Below are 21,891 nucleotides of genomic sequence, written 5' to 3' on the forward strand. Positions count from 1 at the left end.
GCCTCATGAGAAACATGCTCTTAATGGTCTTGAATCATCTGAGGCAGGCTGTGTTTGGAAAATAAGTTACAAGTTAAGGATCTTTGACACGAGTCACTTGCGGTAATACTTCCCGACCCCTCAGTTGAAGCTTGGCTTTTCCTTTCTCTTCCCCAGGAACGTTTGTCATGGCAGTGACAGCAGTCGATGCTGATGACCCCAGCTCATCCAACGGCATTCTGAGATACAAGATCCTTTCTCAAACGCCAAACAGCCCCTCTCCTAACATGTTTACAATCAATAATCAGACAGGAGATATCGTCACAGTAGCTGCCGGTCTGGACAGAGAGGTAACGTATACGTCAGGAGCTGCTTCACCCAGTCTACACGGTGAACGGACGAAAGCTGTTCCCCAAATTTCAGTATTTAACAAGACGCTTTTAGTCAGCGTCTCAACTTGATTCAAAGCTTGAAGAGCTACGTGAGTCGGTTAGGGTTGTTTTCGGAAGAATGAGAATGGGGATCTCGTAGAGACTTTAAAATTCTAACAGGACGCGACAGGGTAGACGCAGGAAGGGTGTACCCAATGGTGGGGGTGTCCAGACCCAGGGGTCACTGTCCTAAATGGCCCATCCTGCATCCCCGGACTGAGACAAGGTGATCAGCCTGTGTAATTTACCACAGAAAGTAGTTGAGGTCAAAACATTGAATGTTTTCAAGAAACAGTTAGATATTGCACCTGCAGTCCACGTGGTGTAGGTACACCCACAGTGCTGTTAGGGAGGCAGTTCTAGGATTTGACCCAGTGACTGAAGGAATAGTGATATATTTCCAAATCAAAAGGGCGTGGATAAGATAGATGGTCAACATCTTTTCTCAAAGGTAGGGGAGTCTAAAACTGGAGGGCCGAGATTTATGGTGAGAGGGGAGAGATACGAAAGGACCCAGAGGGGCAAATGTTTCCCACAGAGGGTGGTGAGTGTCTGGAACAAGCTGCCAGAGGTGGTAGTAGAGGCGGGTACAATTTTGTGTTCTAAAAAAAATTTAGACAGTTACATGGGTAAAATCGGTATAGAGGGATATTTGCGGGCAATTGGAACTAACTTAGTAGTTAAAAACTGGGTGGCATGGACAAGATGGGCTGAAGGACCTGTTTCCATGCTGTAGACTTATGACTCTGATCAAGATTGAGAGTGACTTGGAGGGGAACTTGCAGGTGCTGGTGTTCCCATGTATCTGCTGCTCTTGGTCCTTCTAGATGGTAGAGGTCTAGATGGGTTTGGAAGGTGCTGTCTAAGGAGCCTTGGTGAGTTCCTGCAGTGCATTTTGTAGATGGCACACACTTGCCATGGTGATAGTGGAGGGAGTGATTGTTGAAGGTCCCTGGATGGGGTGCCAATCAAGAGGCTGCTTCGACTGGGTGGTGTTGAGCTTCCTGTGTTGTTGGAGCTGCACCCATCCAGGCAAGCGGGGAGTGTTCCATCACACTCCTGACTTGTGCCTTGTAGATGGTGGACAGGTTTTGGGGAGTCAGGGGACTCACTGCAGGATTCTCAGCCTCTGACCTGTTCTTGTAGTCACAGTATTTATATGTCTGGGTCCAGTTCAGTTTCAGGGCAATGGTAACCCCTGCCCCCCCGCCAAGCAATTGAGATCATATCCAACACCTGTTACACCTCAGGTTTGTTGGGCTTTTAGAAATCATAGCATCCTCCAGTGCAGAAGACGACCATTTGGCCCATCAAGTCTGCACTGATGACAATACCACCCAGGCCCTATCCCTGCTGTTTACCCAGCTAATCCTCCTAATTTTGGGAAATTAAGGGGCAATTTTTAGCACGGCCAGTCTGCCCAACCAGCACATCTTTCAGACTGTGGGAGGAAACCAGAGCATGCAGATGCAGGGAGAACGTGCAAACCCCACACAAAGTCACCCAAGGCTGGGATTGAACCTGGGTCCCTGTCGCTGTGAGGGCAGCAGTGCTAACCACTGTGCCACCCCCATTTATCCTGGGAAATGTATCCTCTCAATTCTGGCATTCTTATTTACCACCTCCATTGTCTCTTTATCCTTCCATTTGGGTAATTAACCTGAACTGTTATTTCCACATCTTAAGTCTTGGCGTAACCAAGACTGTAAACAAGTTTAATATCTCTTGTTTTTCAATTCTATCCCCCTAGAAATGAACTCTGAAAGTGAGTGAGTGGTGTAAAGAAAATGGCAGCTTCTTCCACTCTGTCCCTTAGCTCATAGGAGCAGAATTAGGCCACTCGGCCTATCGAGTCTGCTCTGCCATTCAATCATGGCTGATGTTTTTCTCATCTCCATCCTCCTGCCTTTTCCCCATGACTCCTAATCCCCTTATTAATCAAGAACCTATCTATCTCTGTCTTAAAGACACTCAATAACTTGGCCTCCACAGCCTTCTGTGGCAGAGTTCCACAGATTCACCACTCTGGCTGAAGAAATTCCTCCTCATCTCTGTTTTAAAAGATCATCCCTTTAATTCTTGGGGGCGGGAACGAGAGCTGTAAATATTTAAAGGGGGAGGTTGATGGGGAGGGGATGATTTCTATGGTTTTGACTTACAGGAATCTTTTAAAATATTAATACTGCAGGCTTCAATACAAATCAATTAATTGGACCTGGAAACCCTATCCCTTTCTGTAGTGGATCAGGGCAGGCTTGTTGAATCTTTGTCTCCTCGCCACCTGTACAAAGGCAGTGAAACCAATGCAGGAGTTCCCCGTTGTGATGTAATCTGTGATGGGAGAGGGAGTTCTAATTGTCCAGATGAACATAGAACATAAAAGCGCAGTACAGGCCCTTCGGCCCTCGATGTTGCGCTGACCAGTGGAACCAGTCTAATGACCCTCTAACCTAAACTATTCCAATGTTATCCATATGCCTATCCACTGACCATTTGAACACCCTTAAAGTTGGCGAGTCCACAACTGCTGCAGGCAGGGCATTCTACGCCCTTACTACCCTCTGAGTAAAGAACCTACCTCTGACATCCGTCCTATAATTACCACCCCTTAATTTAAAGCTATGTCCCCTCATGTTAGCCATCACCATCTGAGGAAAAAGGCTCTCGCTGTCCACCCTGTCTAACCCTCTGATCATCTTGTATGCCTCAATTAGGTCACCTCTTAACCTCCTTCTCTCTAACGAAAACAATCTCAAGTCCCTCAGCCTTTCCTCATAAGACCTTCCCACCATACCAGGCAACATCCTGGTAAACCTCCTCTGCACCCTTTCCAACGCCTCCACATCCTTCTTATAATGCGGCGACCAGAACTGTACGCAATACTCCAAGTGCAGCTGCACCAGAGTTTTGTACAGTTGCAACACAATCTCATGGCTCCGAAATTCAATCCCTCTACCAATAAAAGCTAACACACCGTACGCCTTCTTAACAACCTTATCAACCTGGGTGCCAACTTTCAGGGACCTATGCACATGTACACCGAGATCTCTCTGCTCGTCAACACTACCAAGAGTCCTTCCGTGAGCCCTATATTCTGTCATCCTGTTACTCTTTCCAAAGTGAATCACCTCACGCTTTTCTGCATTAAACCCCATTTGCCACCTCTCAGCAGCTTATCTATGTCCCTCTGCAAACTGTAACATCCATCCTCACTGTCTACAAGTCCTCCGACTTTAGTGTCATCCGCAAATTTACTAACCCATCCTTCTACACCCTCATCTAGGTCATTTATAAAAATGGCAAACAGCAGTGGCCCCAAAACAGATCCCTGAGGTACACCACTTGTAACTGAACTCCAGGTTGAATATTCCCCATCAACCACCACCCTCTATCAGCTAGCCAATTCCTGATCCAAACATGCTATGGTGAAGCTCGCTTTGATTTGATTTATTATCACGTTATTGGTGTACAGTGAAAAAGTAATTCTTCTGAGGAGGTAACTAAATGTGTAGATGAAGGTAGAGCAGTTGATGTCATATACATGGATTTTAGTAAGGCGTTTGAGAAGGTTCCCCATGGTTGGCTCACAAAGAAAGTAAGGAGATGTGGGATAGAAAGAAATTTGGCTGATTGGATAAGTAACTGGCTTGTCTCATAGAAGACAGAGGATGGTAGTGGAGGGAATATTTTCAGACTGGAGGCCAGTTACCAGCGGTGTATCACAGGGGTCAGGGCTGGATCGTCTATTTGTGATTCTTATCATTGACTTGGAGGAGGGGGCTGAAGGGTGGGTTCGTAAGTTTGCTGATGACACCAAGATTGGTGGATTAGTGGATGAGGCAGAGGGCTCTTGCAGGCTGCAAAGAGACATTGATAGGATGCAGAGTTGGGCCAAAAAGTGGCAGAAGGAGTTTAACCCTGATAAGTGCAAAGTGATTCATTTTGGTAGGACAAACTTGAATGTGGATTACAAGGTCAACGGCAGGGTTCTGAGGATTGTGGAGGAACAGAGAGATCTTGGGGTTCATATCCACAGATCTCTGAAGGTTGCCACTCAAGCGGATAGAGCCGTGAAGAAGGCTTATAGTGTGTTAGCGTTTATTAATAGGGTTTGAGTTTAAGAGTCGTGGAGTTATGCTGCAACTATACCGGACATTGGTGAGACCACATTTGGAATATTGTGTACAGTTCTGGTCACCTCACTATAAGAAGGATGTGGAAGCATTGGAGAAAGTGCAGAGGAGATTTACCAGGATGCTGCCTGGTTTGGAGGGTACGTCTTCTGAGGAAAGGTTGAGGGAGCTGGGGCTTTTCTCTTTAGAGCCGAGGAGGATGAGAGGCGACTTAATAGAAGTTTATTAGATGATGGGGATAGATAGAGTGGACATTCGGAGACTAATTCCTCGGGTGGATATAGCTGTTACTAGGAGGCATAAAGTTCATGGTGGGAGATATAGGAGGGATGTCCGAGGTAGATTCTTCACTCAGAGAGTGGTTGGGGTGTGGAATGCACTGCCTGCTGTGATAGTGGAGTCGGACACTTTAGGAACTTTAAAGCGGTTATTGGATAGGCACATGGAACACCCCAGAATGATAGGGAGTGGGATAGCTTGATTTTGGGTTTGGACATAGCTCGGCACAACATCGAGGGCCAAAGGGCCTGTACTGTTCTATGGTTTCTTGCGTGCTATACAGACAAAGCATACCGTTTATAGAGAAGGAAAGGAGAGACTGCAGAATATAGTATTACAGTCATAGCTAGGGTGTAGAGAGAGACCAATTTAATGCAAGATAAGTCCATTCAAAGGTCTTGACAGCGCAGGGAGGAAGCTGTTCTTGAGTTGGTTGATATGTGATCTCAGATTTCTGTATCTTTTTCCTGATGGAAGAAGGTGGAAGAAAAAATGTCTGGGGTGCGTGGGATCCTTAATTAAGCTGCTGCTTTTCCCGAGACAGCAGAAGTGTAGACAGTCAATGGATGGGTGGCTGGTTTGTGTGATGGATTGGGCTACATTCATGATCCTTTTATAGCTTCTTGCGGTCTTGGGCAGAGCAGGAGCCCGTACCAGGCTGTGATACAACCAGAAAGAACGCAGTAATGTAATAAAGATTTTGTTGTGTTTGTATGGCAGTTCGGATTTATGTTCAGCCCTTCAGACGTTAGTGTAACGCGGTCAGTGATATGTCCTGTGCTTGTACAAGCCTCTGGGCAGTATTAGTTACTGGCCACTGGCGTAATTTACTGGATTGTGCCAAGTGTTACCTGTTGAATTTAAGTTTTGGTTGGGGACATGATGGTGATGTCCAGAACACGGGGAAAATTTCCTAACCGCAACACTAGGTTTTTGTTGTGATGAAGTGGAAATGGTCAAAAGGTTCAAGTTTTTGGGTGTCCGGATCACCAGCAACCAGCCCTGGTACCGCCACCATCACCATCTCTCCCCGCCCCCCCGTGCTGACTCTATGGTCAAGGAAGCCCACCAACGCCTCTATTTCCTCCAAAGACTAAGGAAATTTGGCACGTCCAGTATGACTCTCTCCAACTGTTACAGATGCACCATAGAAAGCATTCTTTCTGGCTGTGTCACAGCTTGGTATGGGCTCCTGCTCTGCCCAAGACTGCAAGAAACTACAAAAGATCATGAATGTAGCCAAGTCCATCGCACAAACTAGCTTCCCAGCCATGGGCTATGTGTGCACTTCCTGCTGCCTCAGTAAAGCAGCTAGCATAATTAAGGACCCCACACACCCTGGACGTTCTCTCTTCCACCTTCTTCCGTTGGGAGAAAGGTACAATAGTCTGAAGTCACGTATCAACCGACTCAAGAACAGCTTCTTCCTGCTGCTGTCAGACTTTTGAATGGATTTACCTTGCATTAAGTTGCCCTTTCTCTACACCCTAGCTGTGACTGTAACACTACATTCTGCACTCTCTCCTTTCCTTCTCTATGAATGGTATGCTTTGCCTGTAGAGCGTGCAAGAAACAATACTTTTCACCGTATACTGATACATGTGACAATAATAAATCAAAATTATCTGATGTTGGTCAGAAGCACAACTTAATTTCTATCCTTTTCGCCATCCAGGGAGCTCTGGATTTACTTGCTCTACCTTTTTCCCTTGGCAGAAATAAACCTTGACTATCCCTGAACTATTGTCTCTTCCAGGTCAGCCCATTATCCACTTCCAGTCAGCCTGCCAACTGGGTCGATCCATTCTTCCTGACACGAAGTCACCTTTGCCCCAGTTAATTACCCTTACTCTGGATTCTTGCTTGACTTTTCCGAAATAGTCAACCGAAACCTTCCAATGCAACGACCGCAGTTACCTAAAATGTTCCCCCCGCTGACGCTTGATCTACTCGCCCCATCCGACTCCCCAAACCAAGACACAAGGAAGCAGGCAAGATCCCAAAAGGGTTCCAGACAAACCAAGTCTAGCAGAGACTTGCGGAGGCGGAAGAGTTTGACAGCATTGAAAGAGGCCCTTTGGCCCATTGCCTTCTACCCTGGGCACAGCCATCAAGTACCCCCTACCTTGTTGGGCTGGAAACAAGAAGTTTTTGTAACTGCTCTCTAATCCTTCCACCAGTAAAAGTGCTAAGGGAAAGGGTTAAGGTATAGTAAAGCAGTGTGAGAGGCTGTGGTTCCATTACTCCTCGATGTCTCCAGATGGTCTGACCTTTTTTAATTGTCCGCTATCAGAAAAGTGATACCCCAGTAATCCCCGGGGAAGGAACATGAAGCTTGGAGTTCTGCTCCCTGACAGGCCAGAGGGTCAGAATATACATGTGTCCAGAGGCCTGTCGATAGAGCAGTATTATCTTCAGATAATGGTGCGGTGGGGGGAGTTGCGGGCTGGAAAAAGGTTGGCTGCTTTCTATGTCCTCGCAGTTCGGGATGTTAGTGCTCTGCCCGTTACCAGGCAACCTACACCTGAGTAGGTCGGGCTGGGTAAGGGAAACAGCTGCTGGATAGGAACACTGAACCCTTTCGGCTCGGAGCCAAGCTCCCCAATCTCCGTTACTGACACCGCTCCAACCCACAATGAGCTTTGGGAGTGTCGAAATGTTGCTGTGTGCACGGACAAAGGATGAAACTTCAGACAGCGCTGAAGAGGTGGGGGGGGGGGGAGAGGTTTTTAAAAGGTGCTCTGTCCAAGCCAGGGAGCTTTTATTCTGGTCCTTTTCTTGAATCTGTCAAACACTCCATTTGGGGGGGGAAAAAAGAAACGAGAGGTTTTAAATTTCGACTGGTCGATTTGACTCCCCTTGTTAGGGATTTTTGTTCTGTCGGGGTTCGTGTGCAGTGCGTCTGTGAACTCGGAATAACTGGGAGAGTTTTGCCTGTTCTGGGAGGGGGTGTCTCTGTGTGTGAGAGTGTGTTGTGTTTGTGGGAGGGGGGTTGTCTCTGTGTGTGACAGTGTGTTGTGTTTGTGGAAGGGTGGGGGGGGGGGTGTCAGTTTCAGAATTCCCAAAGCCCTTTTTGACAGACGTGTTTTATTTTAATACGATTTCACCAATCCGGTTTTTACTGCTCGAGATTAAAACAACACAAATACAGATCGGTTTGACCAGGAATAACGTGCCCTGTCGTTCAACTCTCCTTCCTGACTCCCTCTGTCCTCCACCTCCACCTCCACCTCCACCACCTCCACCTCCACCTCCACCATCTCCATCCTTGGGGGTCCCACCCCCTCCCCCCTCTCCTCCTCCTCTTCCACCCCCACCCTCAGGCCCTCCTCTCCTCCTCTGATTGGGAGTTGACGATTGTACCATTCTCTCTCTCTAACTCTTTCTCTCTCCTCTCTCCCGTAACCCTGCCCCTTTTTACAGAAAGTTCCACAGTACACGCTGATAATTCAAGCCACGGATATGGAGGGAAGCCCAACTTACGGTCTTTCCAACACCGCCACGGCTCTCATCAGAATTACCGACGTTAACGACAATCCACCGGAGTTCACCACGGCAACGGTAAGGATGGACCCCGGCCTACTTCCTGCGGACAGCTTTTCCAGACCACCGCTCGAGTGTTCTTCACCCTCTTGTCTTCCACTAGAACCAGGATGTAAATAGTTCATAGAATCCCTACAGTGCAGAAGGAGGCCATTCAACCCGTCTGCTCTGCACTGACCCTCCAACAGAGCACCTCAGCCAAGCCCCCATCCCCTGTGACCCCCCCCCCCATATTTACCCCCACAATCCCTGCTCACCTACACACTTTTGGACACTAAGGGGCAATTTCCCATGGCCAGTCTACCTAACTGGGACACCTTGGGAGTGTGGGAGGAAACCAGAGGAAACCCACACAGACACGGGGAGAATGTGCAGACTCCACGCAGACAGTGACCCAAGTCGGGATTCGAACCCGGGTCCCTGGTGCTGTGAGGCAGCAGTGCTGACCACTGTGCCAGCGTGCCACCCTAAAGACAGCAGAAGCAGAGTCCTTGAATTTTTTTAAGACACAGCTAGATAGATTATTGATTATCAGGGGGGTGAAGGGTGCCTTTGAAGGCAGCACGGTGGCACAGGGTGCTCTGGTTTCCTCCTACAGTCCGAAAGATGTGCTGGTTAGAGTGCATTGGTCGTGCTAAATTCTCCCTCAGTGCACCCGAACAGGCGCCGGAGTGTGGCAACTAGGGGATTATCACAGTAACTTCATTGCAGTGTTAATATAAGGCTGCTTGTGACAATAATAAATAAGTAAATTTTAAATTTGAAGGTTACAGTCAGATCAGCTATGATCTTATTGAATGGCGGAGCAGGCTCGAGGGGCTGAATGGCCCGTTCCTAATGCATACGCACTTAGGTTTGTGTTCTACAGTTTGATGCCTGGAGCGCGCCGGTTCCACGGCCAGAGACTGAACCTGCCTTCAAAGCGTCAGGCAGGTTTTGAGGGGGGTGGGAAAGTGGAAAAAGTTGTCACGGAGCTCGACAAACTGATAACAAGCGAGATAAGGTCTGGATTAACGCCCAGAGAAGCCGAGTTCGTTTTTGCAATGAGGGCACGGGAACCTGGCACCTTGCGGCAATTGAGGGCAGAGAGTGGCTACACAAAGCAATGGGATAAGAATTGAAAATGAAGATTGTGAGAGGGGATAAAGGAAATGGGATTTCAGCAGTAACCTTCACCTGGGGTAGTAACACACACACACACACACACACACACACACACACACACACACACACACACACGGGGCTGAATAGATTTCTCCACTCCCCCGTATGTCGTGCTGATGAATTGTCCTGATTGTTGCATTGTTGAGGGTACGTGACTCTTATGTCCTGTAATGTTCGTCTCTCTCTGTGTCTCACACACACAATTGGCTTTCAGAAAGCATCTCTCTCAAGAATGCAGGAAATGGAAACAGGAGTGAGACCACCAGGCCTTTCGAATCTGCCCCGCCTATCAACACCATCATGGCTGATCGAGTCAGCCTCAACTCCTCTCCTACCCCATTCCCCCACAGCTCTCTGTTACAGGACCCCAGATCCGGTGTTGGGCCTGTATGGGGAAGCAGTGGTTAGCACTGCTGCCTCACGGCGCAAAGGAACCTGGCTTCGATTCCCAGCTCAGGTCGTTGTGCCAAGTTTGCGCGATCTCCCTGTGTCTGTGCAACTTTCCTCTCACAGCCCGAAAGACGAGCTGGTCAGGTGCGTTAAGCATGGGAAATTTTCCCTCGGTGTACCCGAACAGGCGCCGGATTGAGGCAACTAGGGGATTTTCACAGTAACTTCATTGCAGTGTTACACTGATAAATAAACTTTACACCCAACTGGAGTGGAGGATTAGACGGTTCAACTGCCAGCCCAGGGACTGCATAGAATCCCAACAGTGCTGAAGGAGACCATTCAGTCTGCATTGACTCTCCAAAAGAACGTCTTATTCAGGCCTAGACCACCCCACTGCCCTATTCCCGTAACCATGGCTAATCCCTCTAACCTACACATCTTGGGGACGGTAAGGGGGCAGTTTAGCATGGCCTATCAGCTAACCCGCACATCTTTGGAGTGTGGGAGGAAACCCACGCAGACACGGGGAGAACTCTGCACAGTCACCCACTTGAACCTAAGTCCCTGGCGCTATGATCAATAACTTAAGGGAAGGTGGAGGGGTGCCTCGCTGTAAGTGAGACTAAATGGATAACTTGGCAAAGAGCCAGCACAGACGTGTTGGGCTGAATGGCCTGCCCTGCTGTATGGTTGAGCGACAATCTCAGTAACACTTTGGGGGGAAAAAGCCTAGTTGAACTTTCCCTTCACATTTCAACACATCAATTGTTTTGCTTCATGTCTATATTTATATTTGAACAAAGTGCTCTCAAAGACATTAATCGGCATGTGTAGCTTAGCAGACGTATAGTTCCAAATGCCCTTTAATCAATGACATTTCCCATTCAAACATTCTGTGCACAGTGTGTTGAGCAGGTGGTTGGTACATCTTTGAAAGGAAGTACATTTACTGTCAGTACAAATCTTTCCTAATAGTTAAAGGGGATCCAAGGGGGATGGGTGCCTAGCGATGCTGTCATGGGCTAGTAATCCAAAGGCCCCTAGCTAATGTTCTGGGGACCAGGGTTCGAATCCCACCACGACAGCTGCTGGAATTTAAATTCAATTAATTAATAAAACCTGGAAACAGAAGCTAGACCCTCGTCATGGTGGCTGGGCAGGCGGTTCCCTAGTGATATTACTGCTAGATTATTAATCCAGAAACTAGCTAATGGGGGCCTGAGTTCGAATCCAGCCACAGCAGATAGTGGAATTTGAACTCAATAAAAAGAAAATCTGGAATTAAGACCATAAGATAAAGGAGAATTAGGCCATTCAGCCCATTAAGTCAACTGCGCCATTCAATCATGGCTGATGACATTCTCATCGCCATTTTCCTGCTGCCTTGTAACCCCTGATCCCCTTATTAATCAAGAACCTATCTATCTCTGTCTTAAAGACACTCAATGACCCGGCCTCCACAGCCTTCTGTGGCAAAGAGTTCCACAGATTCACCTCCATCTGGCTGAAGAAATTCCTCCTCATCTCCGTTTTAGCATCTCTTCAGTCTGGTCATGCCCTCGAGTCCTAGCCCCTCTCACTAGTGGAAACATCCTCTCCACGTCCACTCTATCCAGGCCCCTCGGTATTCTATAAGTTTCAGTTAGATCCCCTCCCCCTTATTCTTCTAAATTTGATTGAGTACAGACCCAGACTCCTCAACCGCTCCTTGTATGACAAACATTCTCCTGGGATCATTCTTGTGGACCTCCTCTGAGGCCAGCACATCCTTCCTTAGGTGTGGGGCCCAAAACTACTCATGATCACGAAAACCATTGTTGGGAAAACCCATTTAGTTCACCGGTGTCCTTACCCTGCCTAGTCTACATGTAACTTCAGTACCACAGCAATGCCCTCTAGGTGGCCCTGACAAGCCATTCCATTCAAGGGCAATTAGGATCAGACCAAAAAAAAATGCTGTCCTGCCACCAACACCCATGTCAAATGAATAAAAATGGTGCCTTGTAAGGAAGCGACTGTTAATGTTGATTTTTGTTTTGATATTTGGACTAATGGAAATAGTTATTCTCACAAAAGTAGGAGGAGAGGCCTACCACACGATCCATTGAGTTTGTCCTGCCATTTAATACGATTGTGGCTGATCCTCAACCTTGCCCACACCCCATATCAGTGGATTCACGAGAGACGATGGGCGACATGGTGGCACAGTGGTCAGCACTGCTGCCTCACAGCGCCATGGACTCGGGTTCAATTCTCAGCTTGGCGTCTGCACGTTCTCCCCGTGTCTGTATGAGTTTCCCCTGAGTGCTCAGGTTTCCTCCCACAGTCCAAAAGACGTACTGCTTAGGTGTGTTGGCCGCGCTAAATTCTTCCTCTGTGTACCCGAACAGGCGATGGAGTGTGGCGACCAGGGGATTGTCACAGTAACTTCATTGCGGTGTTAATGTAAGCCTACTTGTGACTAATAAATTTTAAAACCAAATATCTGTCTATCCTAGCGTTAGACCAGAAGATATAGGAGTGGGCACAGGCCACTCAGCCCATCGAGTCTGTTCCACTGTTCAATCATGGCTGATATTTTTCTCAGCCCCATTCCCCTGCCTTCTCCCCATAACCCCTGATCCCCTTATTGATCAAGAAATCTAATCTTCTTCTCCGTCCACTGATGGAGCATCCACATCCTTTTGGGGTGGAGAATTCCACAGATTTACAACCCTTTGCGTGAAGAAGTTCCTACTCATCCCAGTCCTAAACGATCGGCCCCTTACTCCGAGTCTGTGCCCCCGTGTTTTAGATTCCCCGGCTAGTGGAAACAATCTCTCCGCACCCACCCAATCAAACCCCCCCCCCCCCCCCCCCCCCACCACCGCTTCAGAATCTTGTCCCTGATTGCCAGGGGAAAGCATCCTCTATTAAACAGAGCAGAAAATTTAATTGCAGTAACGTATATTGATCTGCGTCACGTTTTTTTCGTTGTGTGACAGTGTAGGGGCTTCACCTGTTCCGTTTTGTGTCCTTAGTTCTATGGAGAAGTACCGGAAAATCGGATGGATATCATCGTATCGAACCTGACTGTAACGGATAAGGACCATCCTCACACTCCGGCGTGGAACGCGATTTATAAAATAACCGGGGGAGATCCGACCGGACACTTTGCTGTGCCGACTGATCCAGTCAGTAATGACGGCCTGGTTACAGTTGTCAAGGTGAGGCATGTGCTTCTGTTTCAGGATTTAGCTTAAAAACTCTGCACCTCTTGCCTATCGGCTGGCGAGGGAGAGAGAAGAGGGGAAGTCAAACCTGGAGTCTTAATCAGAACGTAAGAACTCAGAGCAGGAGTAGGCCATCTGGCCCCTCGGGCCTGCTCCGTCATTCAATAAGGTCATGGCTGATCTTTTTGTGGACTCAGCTCCACTTACCCGCCCGCTCACCATAACCCTTAATTCCTTTACTGTTCAAAAATCTATCTATCCTTGCCTTAAAAACATTCAATGAGGGAGCCTCATTCACTGGGCAGGGAATTCCACAGATTCACAACCCTTTGTGTGAAGAAGTTCCTCCTCAACTCAGTCCCAAATCTGCTTCCCCTTATTTTGAGGCTATGCCCCCTAGTTCTACTTTCACCCGCCAGTGGAAACAACTTCCCTGCTTCTATCTTATCTATTCCCTTCATTATCTTGTATGTTTCTATAAGATCTTCCTCATTCTTCCGAATTCCGATGAGTGTAGCCCCACTCTACTCAGCCTCTCCTCATAATCCAACCTCCTCAACTCCAGAATCAACCTAGTGAATCTCCTCTGCACCCCCTCCAGTGCCAGTATATCCTCGATGACGTGAAACAAAATGTTTTAAAAGCATGTCTCATTTCTGTGCACCCCTCAGTCCTCCTGTTCATCTTTTCAGTTGCACAGCTCACCCTCCCACGTCGACGAACATGACGACTCGGGGAGGGAGGAGAATCCGTGAGATGGTTTCCCATTGTCTTCCTCGCCTGTGCTTGAAGGGAAATACAGCTCCGCTTCCTGATGGACTCTCCTCTGTCCGGAAGCGGCCATTGGCAGTCCTAGTTCAGCCATCACCACTTCACCGGTTCTGCCAGTGGCCCTGAGCATGGCCTGTATTTGGGCCTGGAATGCCATGCCAAGGGGCAGGGGAGATCATCTCAGAGGTCCCAGATGACACTGTTTTACTGCCCCTCCCTTTTATCCTCTCAGGTGTTGCTGTCGCCAGTGTTCTGGCCAATCACTGGGTAGGGTTCACCCTACGAAAGAGGGCACCACCGTGGGGTGGCCCTGCTGCCTCTCAGGTTCGATTCCCGGCTCGGGTCACTGTCTGTGCGGAGTCTGCACCTTCTCCCAGTGTCAGCGTCGGTTTCCTCCCACAGTCCGAAAGACATGCCAGTGACCTGCCAGCATAATCAAGGACCCCAAGAACCCCGGGCATTCTTTCTTCCACCTTCTTTCATCAGGAAAAAGGTACAGAAGTCTGAAGTCACGTACCAACTGACTCAAGAACAGCTTCTTCCCTGCTGCTGTCAGACTTTTGAATGGACCGACCTCACATTAAGTTGATCTTTCTCTACACCCTAGCTATGACTGTAACACTACAGTCTGCACTCTCTCCTTTCCTTCCCAATGAATGATACCCGTTGTATAACGCGCAAGAAACAATACTTTTCACTGAATCCCAATATGCATAACAATGATAAATCAAAATACGTTCAGATAATGAGTGAAATCCATTGAATGCAGTGGCTGGAAACATTAATGGGCCAGATTAACTGGCCACTGTCTAATTTCACTGACTCTGGAATCCTGCTGTGCATCAAATTAGCCACCCGTGTTTATAGGCAGAACGTATTTCTCAGGTAGTTCAGTGGATTTTAACCTTTTTACGATGTGCATTGTTCTGGTTCAGGTCTTTGAGCTTTATCGTTTCCTCAGTCCTTCTCAGAAAATAATTGGCAAAGTGAATCTGGTTGAATTTCTTTAGATGGTTACAGGGAAGGAAGGAGACTATTCAGCCACTGTGCACATGCTGTCTGTCTGAAACAGCAACTCATCCAGTCCCACCACCCTGCCCTTTTCACCACAGCCTTGCAATGAATTTCTCTTCCAGTAATTATCCAGTCTTTCTGTTTTTGAAAGCCGCGATTGAATCTGCCTCCACTATGCACTCTGACAGCACGTTCCACTGGGGGAGGCAATGGCCTGGTAGTATTATCGCTGGACTATTAATCCAGAAACTCAGCTAATGTTCTGGGGAGCCAGGTTCGAATCCCACCACGGCATACGGTGGCATGTGAATTCAAGAAGAAAATACCTGGAGTTAATATCTACTGATGACCATGAAACCATTGTCGATTGTCGGGAAGAACCCATCTGATTCACTAATGTCCTTGAGGGAAGGAAATCTGCTGTCCTTACCTGGTCTGGCCTACATGTGACTCCAGAGCCACAGCCAATGTGGTTGACTCTCATCTGCCCTCGGGTGACCAGAGATGGACGATAAATGCTGGCCGGCCAGCAACGCCCACGTCCCATGAATGAACTTGCTGCGTAAGAGAGAGCTTTCGCCCGTGTCACCTCTGGCTGTTGAGAGAGGGAGAGCCTCCTTTATTTACTCTGGCCAAGCCCCTCACCATTTCAAACATCTCTTTATCGAACCTGCTGGGGGTCTTTGCTTTTAGAGAGAACCTCTGCCTGTTCACCACTCTACCCACGTGAGTCAAATCCTACATTCTCCCGGAACCATTCCCGTGAATCAGCCCAAGTCCCTGAGCAGAGAGGGATTCTTGCCTGTTAAGCTGCACAGTAATGAGCTTCCCAGATGCTCCCTGCTTTGTGTGCACGACATCGCTGGATCTCTTGTTTCCCTGGGAACCCAGAGCTTTGAGGAGATGGTTTCTAAGCAGATTAATGATGCTCAAGGACTTTGCGTCAGAACGTTGGAGAGCATTCCAGGGGGAAATCAGCTATCCTGTATGTTGGGAGTCATGTAGCTGAAACGGAAGTGTTCTGAAACTTGGAACGATGTTTTTAATAATTCACATCTCCACTCTGACCGTGCGTTCCAGATCCTGACCACTGGGGGAAGGCAATAGCCTAGTAGCATTATCACTGGACTGTAAATCCAGAAACTCAGCTAATGTTCTGGGGAGCCAGGTTCGAATCCCACCGCGGCATATGGTGGAATTTGAATTCAAGAATAAAAGTATCTGGAATTAAAATCTACTGATGACCGTGAAACCTTATTGAAGTCCTGCCATTGGACTCCAACTCGGAGCTTCTGTTCAGTGTTAGGGGCTACCACTAAGACCTGCCATTCTAAAATGAGCCGTTCTGCCCCTAGCTGTGCTCTGTCATTTTTTTTAAATGGGAAGAGGCCATTCAGCCCCTCAAACCCCATTCGATTACAATACAGCCAATCCATATCTTAGCATGTATCCTTTGTGCTATCATTACCTCTGCTCCTTTTTTTTTTGTGCCATTTCCCCAGAGGCCTCTATTCCTCGATCTATCAAATATTTCTCCACCTCCATTTTAAATATTTCTGACGTTCCAGCCTCCCCTATCCTTTGGGGCAGAGAATTCCAGAGATTTCCCACCCTCTGTGAGAAGAAATTTCTACACACCTCGGTTTTAAATAACTGGCTCTTTTATCTTGTGGCCATGTCCCCTGGTTCAAGATTCTTCCACTGGTAAGGACATAGAATCATAGAAATCCTACAATGCAGAAAGAGGCCATTTGGCCCATCGAGTCTGCACCAACCACAATCCCATCCAGGCCATACCCTCATATCCCTATATATTTACCCGCTAATCCCTCTAACCTATGCATCTTAGGACACTAGGGGGCAATTTTTAGCACAACCAATCAACCTAACCCGCACATCTTTGGACTGTGGGAGGAAATCGGAGCACCCGGAGGAAACCCATGCAGACACGAGGAGAACGTGCAAACTCTACGCAGACAGTGACCCGAGCCAGGAATTGAACCCTGGAGCTGTGAAGCAGCTGTGCTAACCACTGTGCCAGGCGGTGTGACATCTCACCGCCTACCCTATCAAGCCCCTTCAGGATCTTATATGTTTGAATAAGGTCACCCCTCACTCTTCTAAACCCCGTCTGTTGTGGGCAGCACCTAAGTGGCCTGTTTGGCCAGTTCCGAGGACATTTAAGAATCAGCCACATTGGCTAAGGGGTCTGGAATCACATGTAAGCCAGACCGGGTGAAGATGGCAGATTTCCTTCCCTGAAGGGCGTTGGTGACGACCAGAAAGCTTTTTTACTTTACTGACAATTTTCACAGAATTTGAGATGATCGGTCCTGGTGGAAGACGAGATACGCAAACGACAGTCTGTGTTTGTTTTTTGTGTGGGGTTGGATTTCCTGTAGCCCCCTCCACCTTGATACCAGGAATTAAATTGTTATTTCTGCTGCCCTTGTGTAGTAGCAGTCACGCCTGTTTTAAAACAACTGTGCGAGACACATTATTCGCAGGGATCATGTTGGATTACGCTCGCAGTCCTGATACAGAAGAGATAAAGGTCAGCTGTTTGAGATGACCCCACAAAATATTTGATGCGTTACTTAATTTGTTGATATTGTGGTGTCAACATTCCAGAAGATTAATTATGTCCCAGTAATGTTTCTTGTATCATTTTGCTGTCATAAATTACGGAACTTAAAAAGCCAAGTTTAAAAACAGTTTGGCAGTGATGTGCGTTATTTTCGTGTCGACTTGTGTATTTTTTTTTAAAGACTTGTCTCTTTCTCGTTCCCCTCTCTCACAGCCGATTGACTATGAGACCAACAGGGCTTTTGTGCTGACTGTCATCGCTGTAAATCAGGTGGACCTGACCAAAGGCATTCAGCTTCCTCCTCAGTCCACCGCCACCGTCTCCATCACCGTCATCGATGTGAACGAGAGTCCCCAGTTTGTCCCGAATCCGAAGCTGATCAGGCAGAGCGAGGACTTCCCTGTCGGCAAAGTCCTCACCACCTTCACGGCGGAGGACCCGGATCGGTACATGCAGCAGACTCTCAGGTACAGTAACTAACCCCGGCGCGTTATTCTCTCTCTCTCTGGCGCGCGCTCTCAGCCGTCCCGTCCGGCCGAACGTGCAAAAGGTTTCCCCGCCCACACTCTGCCAGTTCTGAAGGAGCCCAGTCCCAACCTCGTCGCTCCTGCTGGGGACTGTCCCGACCAGAAGACCTGATGTCACGGTACTTCATGCTTATCTGCCTCGCTACATCCTCACACATCTGCCACCGGTCTGTAACTCATAGAGTCATAGAGGTTTACAGCATGGAAACAGGCCCTTCAGCCCAACCTTCCATGCTGTCCCTTTTTTTAGACCCCCAAGCTAGTTCCAATTGCCCGTATTTGGCCCATATCTCTCTCTATACCCATCTTACCTATGTAACTGTCCAAATCTTTTTTAAAAGACAAAAGCTTCCCTCCTTTCTATCCTCTGGCTACAGCATTGCACCCACCATATTCCTCTTCTAAATGGACAAACGTACCTACTTGTTCCAGTGCGACACCATTCGGTCTTCACTCTTCCAGCTTATTCCTTCTAACCACCATTTGTCCATGTTCTTTTCAGTGGTCAGCACTGTTGCCTCACAGCGTCTGGGACCCAGGTTCATTTCCAGCCTTGGGTCACTGCCTGTGTGGAGTTCGCACCTTCTCCCCGTGTCTGCATGGGTTTCCTCCAGGTGCCCCGGTTCTCTCTCTCCTCCCTCCCTCCCCCCCCCCCCCCCCACACACCCACACACCCACACACCCACACACCCACACACCCACACACCCCAAAGGGTGATTGGCCAGGCTGAATTGCCCCTTAGTGTCCACAGATGAGTAACTAAATTGATTAGCAATGATAAATGCACGGGGATAGGGCGAAGGAATGGTTCTGGCTAAGGTGCTTTGTCGGAGAGTTGTTGCAGACTCGAATAGGCCGATCTGCACTGTAAAGATTCTATATGATGTTTATACTCCATCGCTACACTCCCAGGCACACCCTTCACCTTTTCCCATATCCCTGAAAGTATATTTCCTTAACCTTCAAAAGGGAATTAGATAAATACTTATGCTGAATCTGCTTCCACTGCACCTTCCAGATCCTCATTTATTTATTTATTAGTGTTACAAGGTAGGCTTACGTTAACACTGCAATGAAGTTACTGTGAAAATCCCCTAGTTGCCACACCCTGCTCGGATGCACTGAGGGAGAATTTAGCGTGGCCAATGCACCCTAACCGGCACATCTTCCGGACTGTGGGAGGAAACCCACACAGACACGGGGAGAATGTGCAAGTTCTGCGCAGACAGTGACCCAAGCCGGGAATTGAACCCGGATCCCTGGCGCTGTGAGGCAGCAGTGCCAACCACTGTGCCACCGTGCCGTGAAACTCTTCCAATCCCCAGACGTGACGCGCAGTCAGATCCACAGGTGTCGGCCAATCAAAAGGCAGCCCGGCACCTCTTAGTGCATTCATCCAATCAGGCGGCGTGCGTACAACAAAAGACCAGTGAATGCTTCGGGGTGGGCCTTTATCTGAGGGAGTGCTGCTGTGTCAGAGGTCCCACCGGTGATGTAATAAACTGTTTGGAGGTAGCAGTCCTCGGGTTGAGATTCTCCGGCCTCCCAGCCGCGTGTTTCCCGCCAGCGGGAGGAGGCGCATCGTCCACTAATGGCGGAATTCTCTGGTCCTGCCACTCTCGATGGGAATTTCCCCTGTCGTCACCCTGTGCCAGCAGGAATCCCATGGGTGGGGGTGTGCTGGGGCCGGAGAATCCCACCGGCGTGAACGGCCAGAGAATTCCGGCCCTTGTGTCACCATTTCACAAAGAGCAAAGGAATTCTTTCCTCTATCCGGGTCAATATTTATCCCTCAACCGATATTCTTTCCCTTCATTTCAGGACTGTAGGCGTCGCTGGCTAGGATAGCATTTATTGCCCATCCCTAATTGCCCTTGGGAAGGTGATGGCGAGTGCCTTCTTGAGCCGCTGCAGTCCATGTGGTGTAGGTACAGCCGCCGTGCTGTTAGGGAGGGGGTTCCTAGTTTAACCCAGCGACAGTGATATATTCCCAAGTCAGGGTGGCGAGTGGCTTGGAGGGGAACCTTCAGGTGGTGGTGTCCCCCATGTGTCTGCTGCTCTTGCTCATTCTAGTTGGTGGCAGTCGTGAGTTTGGAAGGTGCTGCCTAAGGAGCCTTGGCGAGTTGCTGCACTGCCTCCTGTAGATGGTACACACGGCTGATACTGAGGGTCGTTGGTAGAGGGAAGAAATATTTAAGGTGGGGAATTGGTACCAATCAAGTGGGCTACTTTGTCCTGGATGGTCTTGAGCAGTGTTGTTGGAGCTGCACCCATCCAGGCAAAGAACAGCAGTACAGTACAGGAAACAGGCCCTTCAGCCCTCCAAGCCTGTGCCGCTCATTGGTCCAACTAGCCCATTTGTTTGTATCCCTCCATTCCCAGTCTGCTCATGTGACTATCCAGGTAAGTCTTAAAGGACCCCAGTGTGTCCAGCTCCTCCTCCCCTATTTGGCAGCGCATTCCAGACCCCCACCGCCCTCTGTGTAAAAAAAAAAAATTCTCTGATATCTGAGTTAAACCACCCCCCCACCTTGAGCCTCTGACCCCTCGTGATCGTCACCTCTGACCTGGGTAAAAGCTTCCCACTGTTCACCCAAGTAGAGAGTATTCCATCACACTCTTGCCTTGTAGATGGTAATTTCATCATTTGAGGGGCCTAATGGACTAAATTGAAGGAAATTTGTCTCATCAGCGTATTTATCAGAGAAACGTGGATTGTAATGGCAGAATCTTTATGGTCCTCCCTCTGTTTTCTCACCGTTTTGTTTTTAACGAGATGTCCTCAGAGGCTGGTGGAATCTGGAATGCACTGCCTGGGAAGGTAGTGGAGGCTCAAAACCTTACACCCTTTATTCCTATAGCCCTGCACATTTCACTCATGGTTAAGCTTTATTAATGAGTTCCTATCACTGCTTTCTAATTAACTTTCATTTGGTATACCTGGTGTATCCCTTAATGTTTAATACGCTGCAGAATAATGGGTTCCGCATTGTTATATCCTTTTATATTTGAGGACGAGTTCCAGTCAGTATCTGATATTCAGAGGAAATGGTTTCTGAGTTTTGAAATGTCACACTGGACCATTTCCTCTGCAATTAAATTCTGATGGCACAGTATAAATTTTAGCCTAAAGCAGTTAAAAGGTTTCATGAATATTTATTCAACGTAATGGAGCCGATGTTTCATTGCGCTGAATGCACTGGGGAGGAAAGGTCCTTGAGATGCTGGGAGGCAGCGTCTATAGGCGTGGCAGTAGCTGCAGCTACTGCCAAACCATATTCAACCTAAACTCAATTTGAGGAACAGTTGGAATGATCTGTTTGTAAGCAGCCTCCATCTCCAGAGGCTGTTCCCATGTTCAGCACAAGGAGCCTTTGTTTTGCAATGTGTTGTTTATGGGTTGAACAATACAACTCCTGGAGGAAGACCACACAGACTCTTGGGTCAGAATTACCCCATCCCGCCTGCTACGGGACGGTACAGTAGCACGTTGGAGGATGGCACAGTGGTTAGCACTGCTGCCTCACAGCGCCAGGGACCCAGGTTCAATTCCTGGCTTGGGTTGCTGTTTAGGAAGGAGGAAAAAGTGGGGGGTGGCGTAGCTCTGCTGATTAAGGATAGCATCAAGGTGGTAGTAAGGGATGATATAGGAACCAAAGAGCAGAACGTGGAATCGTTGTGGGTGGAGATTAGGAACAGCAAAGGGAGGAAGACGCTGGTGGGTGTCGTCTATAGGCCCCCGAATAATGATCTGGAGGTGGGGCGGGCTGTTAACGCGCGAATAAATGCGGCATGCAGGAATGGGACGGCGGTAATTATGGGGGATTTCAATCTGCATATTGATTGGTCGACCCACG

The 21,891-nt window shown here is 48.3% G+C and overlaps 1 protein-coding gene across 1 annotated transcript in view; it reads left to right on the forward strand.

Annotated features, from left to right (window-relative positions):
• Nucleotides 1-21,891, forward strand: part of LOC145346876 (cadherin-2-like) — a 193,790-nt gene that overhangs the window by 137,880 nt on the left and 34,019 nt on the right. The window contains exons 7-10 of the mRNA XM_080194737.1: nt 157-329; nt 8,246-8,383; nt 12,943-13,128; nt 17,720-17,973. Coding sequence (XP_080050863.1) covers nt 157-329; nt 8,246-8,383; nt 12,943-13,128; nt 17,720-17,973 — 751 coding nt within the window. The remainder of the gene's footprint in view (nt 1-156; nt 330-8,245; nt 8,384-12,942; nt 13,129-17,719; nt 17,974-21,891) is intronic.

The sequence above is a fragment of the Carcharhinus amblyrhynchos genome, chromosome 8, assembly GCF_965287045.1.
Source record: "Carcharhinus amblyrhynchos chromosome 8, sCarAmb.v2.hapA, whole genome shotgun sequence".
NCBI classification, from domain to species: domain Eukaryota; kingdom Metazoa; phylum Chordata; class Chondrichthyes; order Carcharhiniformes; family Carcharhinidae; genus Carcharhinus; species Carcharhinus amblyrhynchos.